Source organism: Hyla sarda, chromosome 1 (genome assembly GCF_029499605.1).
Source record: "Hyla sarda isolate aHylSar1 chromosome 1, aHylSar1.hap1, whole genome shotgun sequence".
Classification (NCBI taxonomy): domain Eukaryota; kingdom Metazoa; phylum Chordata; class Amphibia; order Anura; family Hylidae; genus Hyla; species Hyla sarda.
The window spans coordinates 600822089-600839795 of NC_079189.1; the positions used below are offsets into that span (position 1 = coordinate 600822089).

Consider the following 17707-nt stretch of genomic DNA (forward strand, 5'->3'; position numbering starts at 1 on the left):
ACATGAGGAGGAGGTTTGTTACAGTGTGTTATCAGTGTGTGATCCCAGTAGTAAGGAGATTACATGAGGAGGAGGTTTGTTACAGTGTGTTATCAGTGTGTGACCCCAGTAGTAAGGAGATTACATGAGGAGGAGGTTTGTTACAGTGTGTTATCAGTGTGTGATCCCAGTAGTAAGGAGATTACATGGGGAGGAGGTTTGTTACAGTGTGTTATCAGTGTGTGATCCCAGTAGTAAGGAGATTACATGAGGAGGAGGTTTGTTACAGTGTGTTATCAGTGTGTGACCCCAGTAGTAAGGAGATTACATGAGGAGGAGGTTTGTTACAGTGTGTTATCAGTGTGTGATCCCAGTAGTAAGGAGATTACATGAGGAGGAGGTTTGTTACAGTGTGTTATCAGTGTGTGACCCCAGTAGTAAGGAGATTACATGAGGAGGAGGTTTGTTACAGTGTGTTATCAGTGTGTGGCCCCAGTAGTAAGGAGATTACATGAGGAGGAGGTTTGTTACAGTGTGTTATCAGTTTGTGACCCCAGTAGTAAGGAGATTACATGAGGAGGAGGTTTGTTACAGTGTATTATCAGTGTGTGACCCCAGTAGTAAGGAGATTACATGAGGAGGAGGTTTGTTACAGTGTGTTATCAGTTTGTGACCCCAGTAGTAAGGAGATTACATGAGGAGGAGGTTTGTTACAGTGTGTGACCCCAGTAGTAAGGAGATTGCATGAGGAGGAGGTTTGTTACAGTGTGTTATCAGTGTGTGATCCCAGTAGTAAGGAGATTACATGAGGAAGTTTGTTACAGTGTGTTATCAGTGTGTGATCCCAGTAGTAAGGAGATTACATGAGGAGGAGGTTTGTTACAGTGTGTGACCCCAGTAGTAAGGAGATTGCATGAGGAGGAGGTTTGTTACAGTGTGTTATCAGTGTGTGACCCCAGTAGTAAGGAGATTACATGAGGAGGAGGTTTGTTACAGTGTGTTATCAGTGTGTGACCCCAGTAGTAAGGAGATTACATGAGGAGGAGGTTTGTTACAGTGTGTTATCAGTGTGTGATCCCAGTAGTAAGGAGATTACATGAGGAGGAGGTTTGTTACAGTGTGTGATCCGTGTGTGATCCCAGTAGTAAGGAGATTACATGAGGAGGAGGTTTGTTACAGTGTGTTATCAGTGTGTGACCCCAGTAGTAAGGTGATTACATGAGGAGGAGGTTTGTTACAGTGTGTTATCAGTGTGTGACCCCAGTAGTAAGGAGATTACATAGGAGGAGGTTTGTTACAGTGTGTTATCAGTGTGTGACCCCAGTAGTAAGGAGATTACATGAGGAGGAGGTTTGTTACAGTGTGTTATCAGTGTGTGATCCCAGTAGTAAGGAGATTACATGAGGAGGAGGTTTGTTACAGTGTGTTATCAGTGTGTGACCCCAGTAGTAAGGAGATTACATGAGGAGGAGGTTTGTTACAGTGTGTTATGGATGATGATGGGATTTTATACCTTGTGTTCTCTTACAGACTTGGACAGTTTTGTGGACCGGATTCTTCTGCCGTAGCTCATAGAGACGTCTGGACTCTCCACTTACCCTGGAGGAAGCTTTGGTAAGGATCCACCTCTAGCAGGGTCCTATAGACTGATTTCTCTGTTGTTCTGTTCTGTTTTTTTTTTTTTTTTTTTTTAATTTTCACATAGAAAGGTAACAGACTGTACATTTTCTTGCCTCTTCTGTCCTTTTTACATGTTAGAGCACTTGTCAAGGTCTATATTACTCAGTTCTAATTCTGATCATGTACATATATTTTTATGTGTATACCACCTGTATTTCTTGGTTGTCATTCTATGCTCTGGAGGGGGCGTGTCCTCACTTTGCATGACTCCTCCTCCCTGAGTCTGTTGTGCTGTGCTGGGTCTCTTCATCCAATCACTGCAGGCTGCCCTGTAACCCCTTCCTCTCTGTTTTCATGCTGCAGTCTGATAGGACAGGAGTGAGCACTGAGACGTGTTAGTCCCGCCCTCACCACCTGGACTTTGTCCCTGCCTGTACTTCAGCTGAGACAAAGATGATGTTGCAGCCGGACATAATTATGTTCTGGATGGTATGGGGACCCCTAGTGGTCTTTTTAATAAGTAATATAAACATTTTTTTTTTATTTTTTTTATTCAAACCGGTTTATTGAACATAATAATAAAACAAACAGCACTAGAACAATCGGCAGTCTGTTACAATCTGTAGCAGGTCATGATAAACAAAGTATACGAAGTAAACAGTACACGGAAAGTAAGATAAAGGCATGGAATTATGCAAGGAACAGAAATAACCGTCGTCTGTGTTAGTTACAGTCGCGGACGACACCTGGGTCGTCCACTCCCAGCAAGGATTGCCACATGTGAACAGACTGGTCAAAAATAAACTATAGGGATATAAGGACATAGGTATAAGGGGGGGGAGGGGAAGGGGGAAACTAAAGGGGGATAGGAGAGGAAAGGAAAGGAGAAAAGAAGATGTAGGTTACAGATGTGGACTCACCTGCGCTCCTCAAGATCCCTCTGCATGTTAGACCAACCTCCGTGCGCCTCCCTCCGCAGACACCCCCCACGACACACCAGAAGAGAAGAGCTAAAGCTCCCTGTAAAGAGGTGACTCTAGGAAGGTCAACCATGGCTTCCAGATGGAGAGAAACCTGTCAGTACGTCCCTAGGAGTCTGCCATAAGTTCCTCCATATTACAGAGAAATAACATTTCTCCATACCAGTCAGATAGTCGGTGGATCAATCGCTTTCCATTTCCTAGGGATTACGGTACGTGCTGCCATGAGCATGAAATGAGCAAGAACCTTGGAAGGAGATTTTCGTGACACTGGGAGTATAGTGAACAGTAGTACTTTGGGGTCGTTAAGATAGGCAACCCCAGTGATCGTATCGATCCAGGATATCACCGTAGCCCAAAAACGCGACAGCATAGTACAGGACCACCATATGTGAGTCATTGTGCCCCTCTCTAGGCCACAGCGCCAGCAAATGTCAGATACCGAGGGGAACATTCTGTGCAACACAGTCGGCACCCTATACCATCTGGACATTAATTTATAGTTAGTCTCCTGGGCTCGGCATGATATGGAGAGCTTTTGGCATAAAGTAAACGCCGCTGTCCAGTCCAATGCAGCAAATGTTGTGTGTAGTTCCGCTTCCCAGGCCCCCACAAACGCTTGGGGTCGTTCAGAAATGTCCTCCAGAAGGAGACTATAGATTTGAGAGACTGCTTTCGGTACTGGCTAGGCGGAAGCACAGAGATTTTCAAAAGGGAGTAGTGGTCTGGCCAGATTCAGATGCCTCCACCTCAACAAAATGCTTAAGTTGGAGGTACTGCATGTGCATCAAAGGCGTGTGTAAGTGTATAGGAACTATGTCAGCGAAAGGGCGTAGCAATGTGCCAGACAGGAATACCCTCAAAGGCAGAGTCGGTGGATCTGAGATCCCTAGAAATGAGGAGCGTGAGACCCCAGGCGGGAAGCGGGGGTTACCCAGAATCGGGATCATAGGGCCATCAGCTGTGAATATGTGTGTGTTAGAAAGATACAGTTTAAACATGGAAACCAGTTCTCTGGACACCCAAGGCAGGGTCTGAATGTCACGGTGGGGTAAGGAGGCCATCTGTAGCCAGGGGAAGGATGTAATATCAAATGTCGCCCCCCCTGCGTTCAATCCCCACCCAACGCTTCGAGGAGCGGCCGTGGAAGAAGTCCAGGAAGCGAGTTAGGGATGCAGCCATATAGTACAGTTTGCAGTTTGGAACTGCCAGACCACCAGCTTGCTTCCTTCTGTAGAGTATCTGCCTGGAGACCCTCGACAGCCGCCCTGCCCAAACGAAAGAGCGTATCAGCTTGTCTAGTTTTTAAAAAAACGCTAGGGGAAGGGCTATGGGGATTGCCTGGAAAAGGTAGAGTAGGTGCGGGAGAACATTCATTTTGAGAATATTAGCCCTACCCAACCATGAAAATTTACCCCTCGTCCATTTCCTCAGGTCACCCTCCAAGGTCGAGAGCATAGGTGAGAAATTCAGTGCAAACCCATCACGTAGATCAGCCGGGACTTGTATCCCCATGTATTTAATAGATCTAAGGGACCAGCGGAACGGGTGTGTTTGTCGCAAAACGTGTACCTCTGAATCGGGGAGGGTGATACTAAGGGCTACACTTTTAGACATATTGATTTTGTGATTACTTAACCTGGAGTAGGTGTGTAACGTTTGAATAATGGCCGGGAGGGAGGTGGATGGGGAGGAGACAAACAGGAGAAGGTCATCTGCAAATGCCGAACAAAGGTGGTCGCTCTCCCCCACCTCTAGGCCTTTAATGGTCGGCTCTTTCCGCAAAGCATTCAAAAGATGTTCCATACATATCACGTACAAGATAGGGGAGAGCGGGCACCCCTGCCGGGTGCCATTGCGGATTGGAAAAGGGTCTGAGCGTGACCCGTTAACTCGCACACGCGCCTGGGGGTCTTTATACAGCGCTGTGATACGACCCAACATGAGCGGGCCCAAACCAATCTGGGCCAGCGACGCCTCCATGAACCCCCAATCCACCCGATCGAACGCCTTTTCGGCTTCTAACGATAATAACATTAACGGTTGTTTCTGGTTCAGAGCACGGTGAATCACAGAAAATGCTCGAACCGTGTTGTCTTGTGCCTCACGGGACTGGACAAACCCTGATTGATCGGGGTGGATCAGGGGCCCAAGGACCGCCGATAACCTGTTGGCGATGAGCTTTGCAAACAACTTAACATCCACATTGAGCAAAGAAATCGGGCGGTAGCTCGAGCAGAGATTCGGGTCCCGACCCTCCTTAGGAATAACCACAATGTGAGTGTTAAGAGAGGCAGAGTGGATTCCCTGGCCAGTTTCTATGCTGTTAAATGTGCGTGTAAGAATGGGAACTAGATCACTCTTCAGAGCTTTGTAAAACTTTCCGGTGTACCCATCCGGACCCGGGCTCTTGCCCGACGGTAAGTCTGCAATAACTTCTTCTATCTCCTCCACCGAAAACTGTCCCTCCAGCTATACAATCTGAGAAGAGCTGTGTGTTTAATATAGTCTGTCAACGAGGGGCCTGGGTCAGTGGGCATGGGGTCAGCGGGGGGCCGGGGGAGGTTATATAAAGCAGAGTAGTAACCCTCAAAAGCTTGTAGAATGTCTCTCGTAAGATAGGACCTCCCGCCACCCTGTGTGTTGATTGAGGGAACATACAAAGTAGCCCTCTTCTCCCTGAGTGCCCTAGCCAGGAGCTTCCCTGGTTTGTTGCCCCATTCATAGAAAGAACGGGAGCAACTCTGCTTGAAACGTTTATGAGCGTCATTTAAGTGGGTGTTGATCTCATGGCGGACTTTCAATAGATCACGAAATGTGGTCTCCTGGAGGGACTGTTTGTGCAGCACCTCCAGTTCCGTCAACGTTACAAAAAGGCGACTCAATTTAGCCGCCTTCTCCTTTTTTAGGCGAGAGCCATGTTGAATCAACGCTCCCCTCATAACGCAGTTGAGGGCTTCCCACTGCGTGGCAAGGGGGGGTGGTATCTAAGGCGTGATTCGGTTGGAACTGGTTAATAGTGGATTTGAGGTCGGCCATGCACAAGGCGTCCAAGAGCAATGTTTCATTTAGGTGCCACTGAAACTGAGGCCGACTCAAAGAGGGGACAGAGAAGGAACAGTATACCGGGGCATGGTCATAGAGGTGTATGTTCCCAATCTGTGTGGAGGAGAGACGTGGGAGATAGAAGTGAGGAAGAAATATATAATCCAGTCTACTGTATGACCTATGTGTTCTGGAAAAGTAGGTGTAGTCCCGATCTACAGGATGCTGGAGGCGCCACACATCGCATAGTTGCAGAGAGTGAAGGAGTCGCCTAAGCTTTCCAAGCCGGCTGTATGAGATCGTGGAGCGATGTGTGGACGTATCCAGCAGTGGCTACAGTGGGACATTGAAGTCCCCGCTCAGTAACAACATGCCCTGTGTAAAGGAAGCCAACACCTCCAAAGTTTTAATGAGAAACGTGATTTGAGCTGAATTGGGTGCGTATCGCCACCGTCACCGCCTGGTACTAAAATCTTGCCACGAATGAACAAGTACCTGGCCTCAGGATCAGTGAGGGTGTCTAGCACAGTGAAAGGGAGTGAGCGGTGGAAGCCAACCGAGACGCCCTTCGTACGGGCCTCTGGGTTGGTACTATGGTGCCATTTAGTGTAGTATCGGCTAAGGTGGTCAGGGATATGGCCAACCTTAAAATGGGTCTCTTGGAGGCATAGGATACCCACTCTTGGCTCGTTTTTCAGGAACATTAAACCCCTGGACATTTAGAGAGGTTAAACGTGTGTCCGCCATACTCACCGGTCACCGAGGAGGGAGGCAACGAAGGTCAGTCGAGGAGGTGGTGAGTAGAGCAGGGGAGGAGACGCAGGTCCGTGAAGGGCTAAGAAAAAAGATAAAGGTTAGCACAGAGTGGGGATAGTAGGAGAAGAGGTAGGAGGAAAGGGGGGGGGGGGGAAACAGTCAATTAGCAACAACCAAAAAAAAAAAAAAAAAAAAAAAAGCAAGTAAGGGGAACTCGCAAGGGTACACTGGACGCAAAACGGGTGTGTCGCAAGCACACCCTCCCTATCGGGGGTGGATGTAGACAGAAAGACAAAGGGGGAAGGCTAAGGAAGGTACGGGTGAAGTGGATAAGGTCAGAGTTGAACGATGGGCAACCGTTCATGGCTTATGGGTAATCAAGAATAGCTGTGTTACAGGGGATGGTAGTAAGCAGTCACTACTAGTAAACAATACGGGCAGATAAACTAAGGTGGAAATACGATAGCTAAGGCGGGGGGTAAATCGGTCTCAAATTGTAGCGTGGTCTAAGGCATAAGTCCTCATCAATGCTCAGAGGTAGGGCCGTCCGATCGGCGACTGGACCTCCTTTGGTGCTGCGGTAGTTGCCAGTCCGGGTGAGGTCTCCTAGGGGCCACTCTGGGTGGTGCCCCTTTTCCTGGGAGAGCAGCAAGTGGGTCTTGCAGAAAGGCTGTCCAGTCTGGAAGGGACAGAGGAGGTAAGTCCAGAGTCTCCAGGAATCTTGGTAGGTCAGCCAGTGCTCTAAGCGTAGCCCTGAAGTTCCCCGTGGTAATGTGTAGGGCAAAAGGAAACCCCCACCTATAAGGAACATGGCGGTCTTGGAGCAGACTCAGCAGGGGTTTAAGCAGAGCTCATCGGCGTAAGGTGCGCCTCGACAGATCCGGGTAGATATGAATGGTAGCTCCGTCAAAGTCTGTCACCTCTTTGTCGCACTTTTTGCATTATCTGTTCCTTTAAAGTATACCGATGTATGCGGCAGATAATGTCCCTGGGACGTGCCGGGTCTTGACTGGGGGCCCCCAACGCCCGGTGGACCCTGTCTATCTCAATGTGCGTTTCAGGCGGACGGCCCAACAACATGTTAAAGATTCCCCTGACCGTCGGGAGTAGATCAGGAGTATGTGTGGCCTCTGGGAGCCCACGCAGGCGTACATTATTTCTCCGGCTTCTGTTCTCGATGTCGTCCAAGTGGTCTGCTAGAGCCAGGTGGGTCAAAGTATGAGTAGATATGGATGCCTGCATGTCTTTAATGGAGTCCATTACAGTGGTACGAAAGTCCTCTAGGACCTCGACTCCTGAGGTCCGTCACTTCCGCTGAACCGGCTGCAGCTCCCTGTGCCAAGTGGATTTTAGATCTTGAGCAAGTGCAGATACATCAGCCATGGTAGGTATCAAAGCCAGGAGGGCTTGCAGCTCAGGGTGGCCTTTGAGCAGGGCCACTGCCTGTGCAGGCGGAGGAAGAGAGGAGGACAGGGGATCCTCATCCGCAGCCCCCCAAGGGAGGACTAATGGTGTGGTGGATACAGGGTGAGCAGGCAATCCCCTCTCCATGTCATCAGGAGGCTGGATAGACAGTCCAGGGTAAGCAGGACCACCATACGGTTTATTAAGAGCACTTGTTTAGGGGGTCACTTTGGGGGCCAGTGGGGAAGTAGCAGGTGCAGAAGAGTCCACTGTCCCCTCCACAGCCAGCTCCCCGTCTGAGGAGGACAGATGCAGGTCAGGGGAGCTGGCAGGGCTTCTGAAGATGAAGGGGACACTCTGGGACGGGGATGGGGCCCTGTTGTTGCGAGCAGGAGACTGCGCTGCTCCTGGGTGCAGACTCTGTGGGCACAGCTCAGAGGGACTCCCCAGGGCACTAACCTTCGGGAAAACTGCAGAGTCCAGCTTGTGAGCGGCCAGCTCCATCACGTCTTCCCGGGAGGCAGGAGGGGAGAGCTGCAGCTGCTGGAGGACCCCCGCCCAGTCTGCCGGTCTCGGCACTGCCAGGTGCTGAGGTGATGCGGGTGCAGAGGCTGGGGTGGCTTGTGAGGAAGCGACCAGGAGCTGGGCGGAAGCCGGAGCTGCCCCGACATCACGTGGTCTCCCCGGCGGCGGAGCTGCGGTGGGACCCGGCGGCAGGATCGGGTCCGCGGGAGGCCCCCTGTCCCTCTTCGGCAGGTTCAGCAAGGCCGGTAAGTGTTTCTTTGGAGCACCGCTCCCCTGGCCCGGGTCGCGGCGCTGCGAGGGAGCAGGAGGCTGGGCGGAGGCCTGCACTGTCGTCTGGGTCGCCCGGTCATGCGTGGCGGTTCTTCTGTAAGTCCCAGGAGAGGGTGGAAAAAGTTGGAGATAGGCACAGAAGGTGGTTTGGAGGTGCCCCTCGTCTTCCTCTGCCTGCCGGAGTGCCTGGTGCCCATCTATGCGGCGCTGTGCCCCCGTTATCAAGCCTCAGAAGCGGAGCCCAGTCGTCCTGCATCTTTTCCTCTACATGGCAGGTCACGCCCCCAATATAAACATTTTTTATATATCTTTTTCTTTATTTCTATTGAAGTATATCAGAAAGGTTAATGTTTTGCCAAGATGTACAACATATAAAAAGGGTTTAGCTTATTCAAAGTTGATAGCGGTGTCTAAAAATGCCAAAAAATCTACCAGGAAGGCTGATGGGGACACCCGTGGTGGTGCCTGCCGATAAGGGAGTCAGCAAACAGCAGAGAGAGAAACATTCAGTGTGTGAACAGGGGTCTACAGGGTCTCAGACATTTAACCCTTTCTAATATTCTCTCTGCACTTTGGACTGACTGCCCTGATAACTAATTGATTCTCCCTTTGTCCTGTGGGGGGCTCCAGTTTAGGACATGGGTGATCTGCACTTCACTACTACTGTTCAGACAAGGACAAGATCTGCTACACCAGAAATATAGTTTACATGCAAATGTACACACATATACTGTGTGTGTGTATGTATGTATGTGTATATATATATATATATATTTATTTTTTTATTTTTTTTATTTCATGGATACTATATTTGTGTATAATAGAGCTATTTGCAGGCTAAAAGCTCCTGGTCTCTGCATAGTTTGGTGTAACCACGGCCCAGGGGGTCAGTATATAGTATATCAGTTCTTGGGTACGATGGATGATAATGTTTTTAGTGATGTCAATTAGAGATGAGCGAACCGAAGCAGACAAACCCAAATTAGTTACGAATTTCAGGATTTATTTGTTTTGCAACGAATGCGAATATTGCCGCGATTCTATTGCGCAAATCGCTTCATTAAACTCCATTTTACAGCGTTCCAGGACACCTAAAATGGCAGATCCACATGTCATTACATGGGGCAGAGGATGCCTGGAAAGAGGGAATGTGAGGCGGGAAGAGAGGTAGGCGGGATGACCCTGAATCATATGCATAATGCAACCTATCAGCATTCATTGGCCCCTGTGATGTCACAGCCCTATATAATGGGCGGCCATCTTGCGGCTGCTCATTTCATGCCATATACACTGCAGAGATAGGACGGACTGCGTTTCGGTGTGTGTTACACAGAGACGCTGAATTGATCATACCGCAGCGTTCACTGCCAACTGCTAGTTACATCAGCGTTGTGGACAGAGAGAAGTGCAGAGCTTTGCTTGTTGTCACTGAGAAGGATTTTGACGCCAGCCATTAACCTCCCAGTCACCTCATTCAGCATTTTATCAGAGAGGGGCAGATAGCTTTTTGTTGCCTCATATATATCAAGAAGCTGCCTGAACTTCATGAACCTTATCTCAGAAGGCAGGAAAGATTTTCAGCGCAATTCTGTGGATTTTTTCCACAAGAAATCATCTGCTACTTATTCTAGTCTGTAGACTGTATAAAAACCAGTGCACACCATTCTTAACACTCTGTGACAGAGTGCAATTTAGGGTTTAATCCCCTTTTTTTGTGGTGCTGCACTGTTGTGTCCTGCTGCTGTGCAAAAATACCTTTTTTCAGCAGACTGTAGTGCATTTGTCTGCCCTCATATGTGCAAACCACATACCTACATCTAAGTAGTCTACCATATTGTACCTGTTAATCTGTCAAGGGCCTACATACTGTGAAAGGCCAAGCAATATTACTCACCGGCTGGTGTTTTTACAAAAATACAGAGTTTTTAATGCGTATAGTTTCGCATTTTTCTGCCCTCATCAGTGCATACCGCATACCTACATCTAAGTAGTGTACCATTTTGTACTTGTTAATCTGTCAAGGGCCTAGATACTGTGAAAGGACAGCCAATAGTACACACCTGCTGCTGTTCTAGACAAATACTGTTTTAAGTGTAGTGAAGCGTATTGTACTCCCCTCATATACGTATCTATATAAATGAATATTGCCAGGACGTGCACAGAGGAGTGGCAAAGGCCTAAATTCATCAGGCGCAGATAGAAGTCGCAGCAGAGTAGGGGGTGTGTGCCAGCCGGAGTCGCAGCGAGAGGTCTGAGCTCCCGGTGTCAGCTAGCAGTCGTGTTGCAACCAGCAACCCAGCAGCGGTGATTGATTGGTTCACTCGGTCATCTACTTCATCTCAAGTGACATTCGACACCCCCAGTCAACAGTAGGTGGGTTCCTCACGCTCAACCCTCAGTTGGCATGGCCCTCATGCTGCTGCTGCCACCTCCAGGCTCTCTCATTCTGCTTCTCTGAGACTGTGACAGAACCGTGTTCCTTGTGTCACTAAGTTCCTCTCCAGAGGGAGAGTCCAATATATTCCCTGACTCATGGTCATGAGCAGGGGAAACCAGGATCTCTTGGGCCAGAATGGAACTATTGCGATTACTGAGGCCTGATCCTGTTTGATTTTCTTCAAAACCTTGGGAATCATGGGCACAGGAGGGAACACATATGCTAGGCTGAATGTCCACGGAATGGTCATGGCATCGACTGCTAACGGGTTGTCCGTCGGATACAAGGAGCAAAATTTTGAGCTTCGTGTTGTTCCTGGTTGCCATCAAGTCCACTTGTGGCATACCCCACATCTTTGTTAATTCTTGAAAAATTGATGGATCCAGGGACCATTCTCCTGGTAGTACAATTTCTCTGGACAGACAATCTGCTAGCACGTTGTGTGTTCCCCTTACGTGAACTGCTGATATCCTTGATACCCAGTTCTCTGCCCAAGATATGATCTTTTCTACTTCCCTGAGTAGAATTTGAGATCTTGTACCTCCCTGCTTGTTGATGTAGTGTACGGACACTATGTTTTCTGTCCTGATCTTTACTGCTTTGTCCTTGAGACGGGGCAAAGTGACATAAGGCTAGATAGATCACCCTCAACTCTCTGGCATTGAATGACATCATCCTTTCTGCCTGCTTCCAAGTTCCTTGAACTGACTGTTGAAGCATGTGGGCTCCCCACCCGATGCCTGAAGCATCTGTGGTAAGTATGATCCAATTTGGCTCCTCTAATTGCGTGCCATCTTGATGGTGAGTCCACCAGGTTAGAGAGTATCGAACTGATGCTGGCAATGCCATCTTGGTGTCTAGGCTGGAAAGAGATCGGTTCCACTGATCGAGAACTACATCTGCAAAGGCCTCAGGTGCCAGAGGGCCCAAGGAACAGCCTCTATTGAGAAGAACATCAGACCGAGGACTTTCATTATGGTTCTTACTGAAATCAGACATATATGCTTCACAGCCACCAATAGACGGTCCCTCCTCTTTTGGGACAAGTGTAGGGTCATTTGAATTTTGTCGATTTCGTAACCAAGAAAGGATCTTCTTGTGGATTGAACAAGATGAGACTTTTCTATATTTACTATCCAGCCTAGACGGTCTAACAGTTCGAGAGTAATTTGAACATCATTCTCCAATAACTCTCCTGATTCTGCTAATAGCCAGTCATCCAGGTATGGAATTATTCTTATTTCTTTCACCTGAAGATGTGCCATTATGGCAGAAACGGCCTTAGTAAAGACGAAGGGGGCTGTAGAAATTCCGAACGGAAGGACTCGAAATTGAAGGTGCAATAGGATTCCCTGAACCCATACTGCAATTCTCAGATATTTCCTGAAAGAAGGATGAATTGGGATGTGAAAATATGCATCCTTTAGGTCTAAGTTTGCAAGAAAATCTCCCGTCTGCAGTATCTTCTTCACTGTACGGATTGTCTCCATTTTGAATTTTTTTCTTTGCAATGAACTGGTTTAGATACCTGAGATCTATAATTAACCTGAACTTGCCTGATGGCTTGGGAACTAGAAAAACGGGTGAATACACCCCCCTTCCTACTTCGGAGGGGGATACTGGTTCTACTGCCCTTAGGGCTAAAAGTTCCAGAATAGACTCCTCCAGTATCTCTCTCTTTGGAGAACTCAACTGGGGAGATATTACTACTCTCCAGGGCACTGATGGAGAGGCGGTAGATACCCGTGAGAAATTAAAGAAAGGACCCACCGGTCCTGTATTATCTCCTCCCAAGCTGAAAGAAAAAAATGGAGACGTCCCCCTACAGGAAGACGCGACCGGTCAAAAATCGGGTTTCTTAGAAGCCTCTCTAGATGCTCAGGGACCTCTCTTGTGACCCCTGCCTCTGCCACGAGAAGAAAACCTGCCATGTCTTTATCTTGGAGGGAAGTATTCCCTGGCTTTGTAGCCATTTCAAGCAGGCTTCGGCTGAGGTAAAGACTTGCCCTGGCATTCCGAAACTCCCTCCATTATGTCATCCAATTGAGGGCCAAATAAACTTCCTGGAGAAAATTCCAGAGCTGGAACTTTGAGGTGTTATCCGCTTCCCAAGGACTGATGCACAAGGCTCTACGAAAGGCTACGGAGAGGGCCATAGATTTGGATGCTAAAGTAACCTGCTGTAGCGCTGAGTCTACCAGGAAATCTATAGCAAAGTTAACTTTCCTAAAATTATCTAGGATGTCATCTCTTTTAACACCGGAATCCATGTCGTCCTGTGCTTTGGACAACCATCTCTTTAAGGTCCTGGTAACTTCATGAGTAGCGGCGGCTACCATGTTGGAACCGGCAGCGGTAGAGTAAGCTCGTTTCAGAGTATTCTCAATCCTTCTGTCCATCGGATCTTTTAAGTTGAACCCATCTTCTGCAGGTAAAATTGTCCTTTTGGACAATCTGGACACAGCGAAGTCCACCTTAGGAGGGTCCATCCAGGTCGAAGTGTCCTCTTCAGAAAAAAGGATACAACGTGCGGAATCTCTTCGCAAGAATAGGGGCTTTCTCAGGATTTTTAAATTCCCTATTCATTAAGGACCTTTTGGGTTCATCAAATGCGAACACCCTGGGTCCTTTAGAGGTGGACCCACCCTCTTCTTCCTCAGATAGACCTTCAGTCTGGACCAGTTTAATGACTTTTTGTATACGCTGATTAGGGAAAAGGGTGAGAGAGGGAAACCTTTCCTCCTCAGAATCAGTCGAGGGGTAAGCCTCGTCTAATACCCTAAACTCCTCTCCCACGGAAGAGGTATCCTTCCTAGATCTCTTGGCTTTAGATCTAGGAAGGGACAATTTATCCTCCAGCTTCTTGAAGGAGTCCTGTACCAACTTGACGACGTCCCTGACCGTTGGTTCATCCATATCCATAGTTTGGTCTGCAGCTGTTACAATCGGCATACGGATAATCATCCGGAATGGGGACATCACACCTCCTACAGGTAAAATGTTTACGCTTAGCGGCAGCCTTACCACCACCAGCATTACCTCCGGATTCCATAGGGAACACTAAAGGAGGCAAGAAAAAAATTCCATTAACAAGGAGAAAAAATAAAAATATCAAGGGTATAAAGCCAAGAAAAAAAGCCTACATAGAAACCAGAAAGGTTGCAAGATAGCAAATATAAACTGCAAAAATTCTCAAGCTAATGGCTCTTCTCTAAGAAGCACCTCTGCACAGCAAGAGGCAGAACAAAGGAATGACTGGGTTTAAATAGGTTCAAAAACTCAGCCAAAGTTAGGCCACGCCCCCTCCAGATCACCTGATCTGGGATAATAATAAATCCCTATGTAGGGTTTTAAAAACTACACTAACTCTACTAACTTATTAAGGGGGGGAAACTAAGAAGTTTAAAGGGTGAATGCAGTTATATTTTGTTAACAAAATAGCATTCTTAGATTAAAGGACCGGAAGATACAACATATGCACTTCCGGCCCTGACCTGCGTGCACCGCACACATACAGAAAACTGCGAGCGCATGGGGAGAGCGCGCAGCGCGTCCCTGAAGCGCTAGGACAAGAAAAGACTCTGGTGTTTCACTGTAAGTACGCCCATTATATGGGCTATATGGGAGGAGCCATGTATTTTTGTTATTTAAATTCCTGCATCCCAACAGCGCACAGGGGCGTGAGACACAGGAAGATGGAGACGCTAGGGAAAAGGAATATTGCCAAGGACTAGCAGAAACGGGGAACTGTGAATACTGACCACCGGCTGTTGGAATTGACGGACTATCCCAGGTGGTAGATTTATAATTTTTAAGTTCCAGTAGGCTTTAACCTCCTGAGCGGTATTCCCGAGCGTGACTCGGGGTTAATTTTCCCTGCCAGGATCGGTAACCCCGAGTCACGCTCGGGGTAGAATTACAGAGTTATCGGCCGGGCTGCACGATATATCGCAAAAGCAATGCGATATAGCGATGCGGCCCCCCGGGAAAACATGCGATTATCTGCTCTGGTCGGCTCCCGTTGCGGGGGCCGGCCAGAGCAGGTAAAGAAAAAATACTAAAAGTCAGTGTTTCCCTACCAGGGGGCCTCCAGCTGTTGCAAAACTACAACTCTCAGCATGCCCGAACAGCCAAAGGCTGTCCGGGCATGCTGGGAGTAGTAGTTTCACAACAGCTGGAGGCCCCCTGGTAGAAAAACACTGAGCTAAGTGTAAAAGGAAGAAGTAGTAAAATAAAAAAACCTTTTGCTCACCTAGTCCCGGTCCCTGCAGATGCCGTTCCCCTCCGTGCGGTCCGGGGTGTCCTCTCTTCACTATTCATCTTCTAGAACCATTCACTTTTCAGCCAATCACAGGCCGCAGTGGTGTAAAGCCTGTGATTGGCTGAAGGGGAAAGGACTTGTTCTGCAGCAAATACACTAGGTTTGAAATCTGCCGGCAAACCCAGTGTATTTGCTGCAGAACAAGGTGACAAGGGGGGGATAGGAAGAATGTGACAAAGGGGGGAATGTGACAAGGGGGGAATGTGACAAGGGGGGAATGTGACAAGGGGGGAATGTGACAAGGGGGGAATGTGACAGGGGGGGAATGTGACAAGGGGGGAATGTGACAAGGGGGGAATGTGACAAGGGGGGAATGTGACAAGGGGGGAAGAATGTGACAAGGAGGGGGGAGAATGTGACAAGGAGGGGGGAGAATGTGACGGGGGATGTGACAAGGGAGAGGGGAATGTGACGGGGGAGGTGTGAAATGGGCGGAGGGAGATGTGAAATTCAGTTAAAAAAAATTGTACCGCTTTTGGTACACATTTCCAGACAGAATCATACTGCCAGGGAGGCTAAGTCGTTCATTCTTTGTTGTAGTTCTTCAGTTGCAGAATTAAGTTGTATCATGTTTTCCTGTTCCTCCGGTGAGCTAATGTCACTGGAACACACAATACTGATATTGTCATCTAATGAAGGATTCTTTTCTTCAAAGAACGTATCTATCATTTTGTTATTTTGAATGTCGGGTGGTATTCTGACAATTTTTGTGAAGCACTGGGGTCTCTTCATGCTTCAGCCAACTCCAGGCTGTGCAATTCAGACACTATATGGTCTCCTCCTACTGATGCCACCTCCAGGCTCTGTCATTGTGCTGACATGGGTCTCCTTGTTAGATTAGGTCCTTTGTACCCACACGCCAGGGCCCGGGACACTAAAACTTGGGAGTTAAAATTTCCATTTCAAAATCCTCAATTTCAATTTCAAAATCTTAGATTTCTATTTAAAATTCTTGTATTTCAATGCTCTCCTCATGCTTCAGCCACCTTCAAGCTGTACCATTCAGACACTACATGGGCTCCTTATGCTTTCCCCACCTCCAGGCTGTGTAATTCAGCCAATATATTGTTTTCAGATGCTACTGGGACTGGGATATTTACTCCAAATATGTTCTTGTAGCACTAGCTAACATAAATGCTTAATTGAGATTTCAAGATCGATCTTTCAATGTAAGGGGTTATGAAACCCTCTGGTGTACTTCTGATGCATGCTCCTGAATGCTCCTGTGTCTTTCAGGAATTACTCGGCTTACTGATGCTTCTGGGCTTGGGCCTTACATTTTTGGATGTTTTGCACGAGCTAAATACATGCTTAATAGAAATTTCAACATTGATCTTTCAATGTAAGGGGTTATGAAACCCTTGGGTGTACTGCTGATGCCTGCTCCTGAATGCTCCTGTGTCTTTCAGGAACTACTTGGCTTACTGATGCTTCTGGGCTTGGGCCTTACATTTTTGGATGTTTGGCACTACCTAACATGCATCTTCAATAGAGATTTCAACATTCACCTTTTACTTTTAGGGGTTGTGAACCCCACTTGTATACTCATGCTGCTTCCTGCTCCACTCTGTCAGCCCGATGGTCCTGTGATAGTGTGCGACTCCACCTCCACATCCTCCACTGTGTCCTCAGCCTCCACTGCCCGGACAAGTCTCAGTGGCCCTTCAGCATACCATGTGTGCAGGGCACGGCGGTGTCACGCTGTTCTTCACATGGTTTGCCTTGGCGAAAAGTCTTGAAAACAATGGCCCGTCAGGGCAATCGAGATGCTGCGCCTACATCTCATGGCCACATGAGCCCTGTGGGGGCTTGTTAGATTTGGCCCTTTGTACCCACACGCCGGGGTCCTGCACACTAAAACTTGGGAGTTAAAAGTTCAATTTTAAGATTTCATTGATTAAATTTCAAAATCTTAAATTTAATTTAAAAAAATCATACATTTCAGTGGTCTCCTCATGCTTCAGCCAACTCCAGGCTGTGTAATTCAGACAATATATAGTTTACTGATATTGCTGCTGGGCCTGGGTCTGGGACTGAAAATTTTGTTATGGTAGCACTAGCTATCCAAAATCTTCATTTTAAATTTCAAAAATTCTTGTGTTTTTTCTTGGGCACTGTGAAGCCCTGGGGTCTCCTCATGCTTCAGCCAACTCCAGGCTGTGTCATTCAGGCAATATATATGGTTTACTGATAGTGCTGCTGGGCCTGGGTTGACACCCATTCACACCATACAGATTTGATGCGGTTTATTTGTGCGCCTCTCTCCATATTCCTGCTATATGTCTAGGGCAGTGGTCTCCAACCTGTGGACCTCCAGATGTTGGAAAATGACAACTCCCAGAATGCCCGGACAGACGTTGGCTGTCCGGG

The 17707-nt window shown here is 47.8% G+C and overlaps 1 protein-coding gene across 1 annotated transcript in view; it reads left to right on the forward strand.

The window, feature by feature from the left end:
• LOC130293115 (paternally-expressed gene 3 protein-like) overlaps positions 1–17707 on the forward strand; it is a 67596-nt gene that overhangs the window by 42300 nt on the left and 7589 nt on the right. Inside the window, exon 7 of the mRNA XM_056541620.1 lies at positions 9684–9746. Within this exon, the coding sequence (XP_056397595.1) occupies positions 9684–9746 (63 nt within the window). The remainder of the gene's footprint in view (positions 1–9683; positions 9747–17707) is intronic.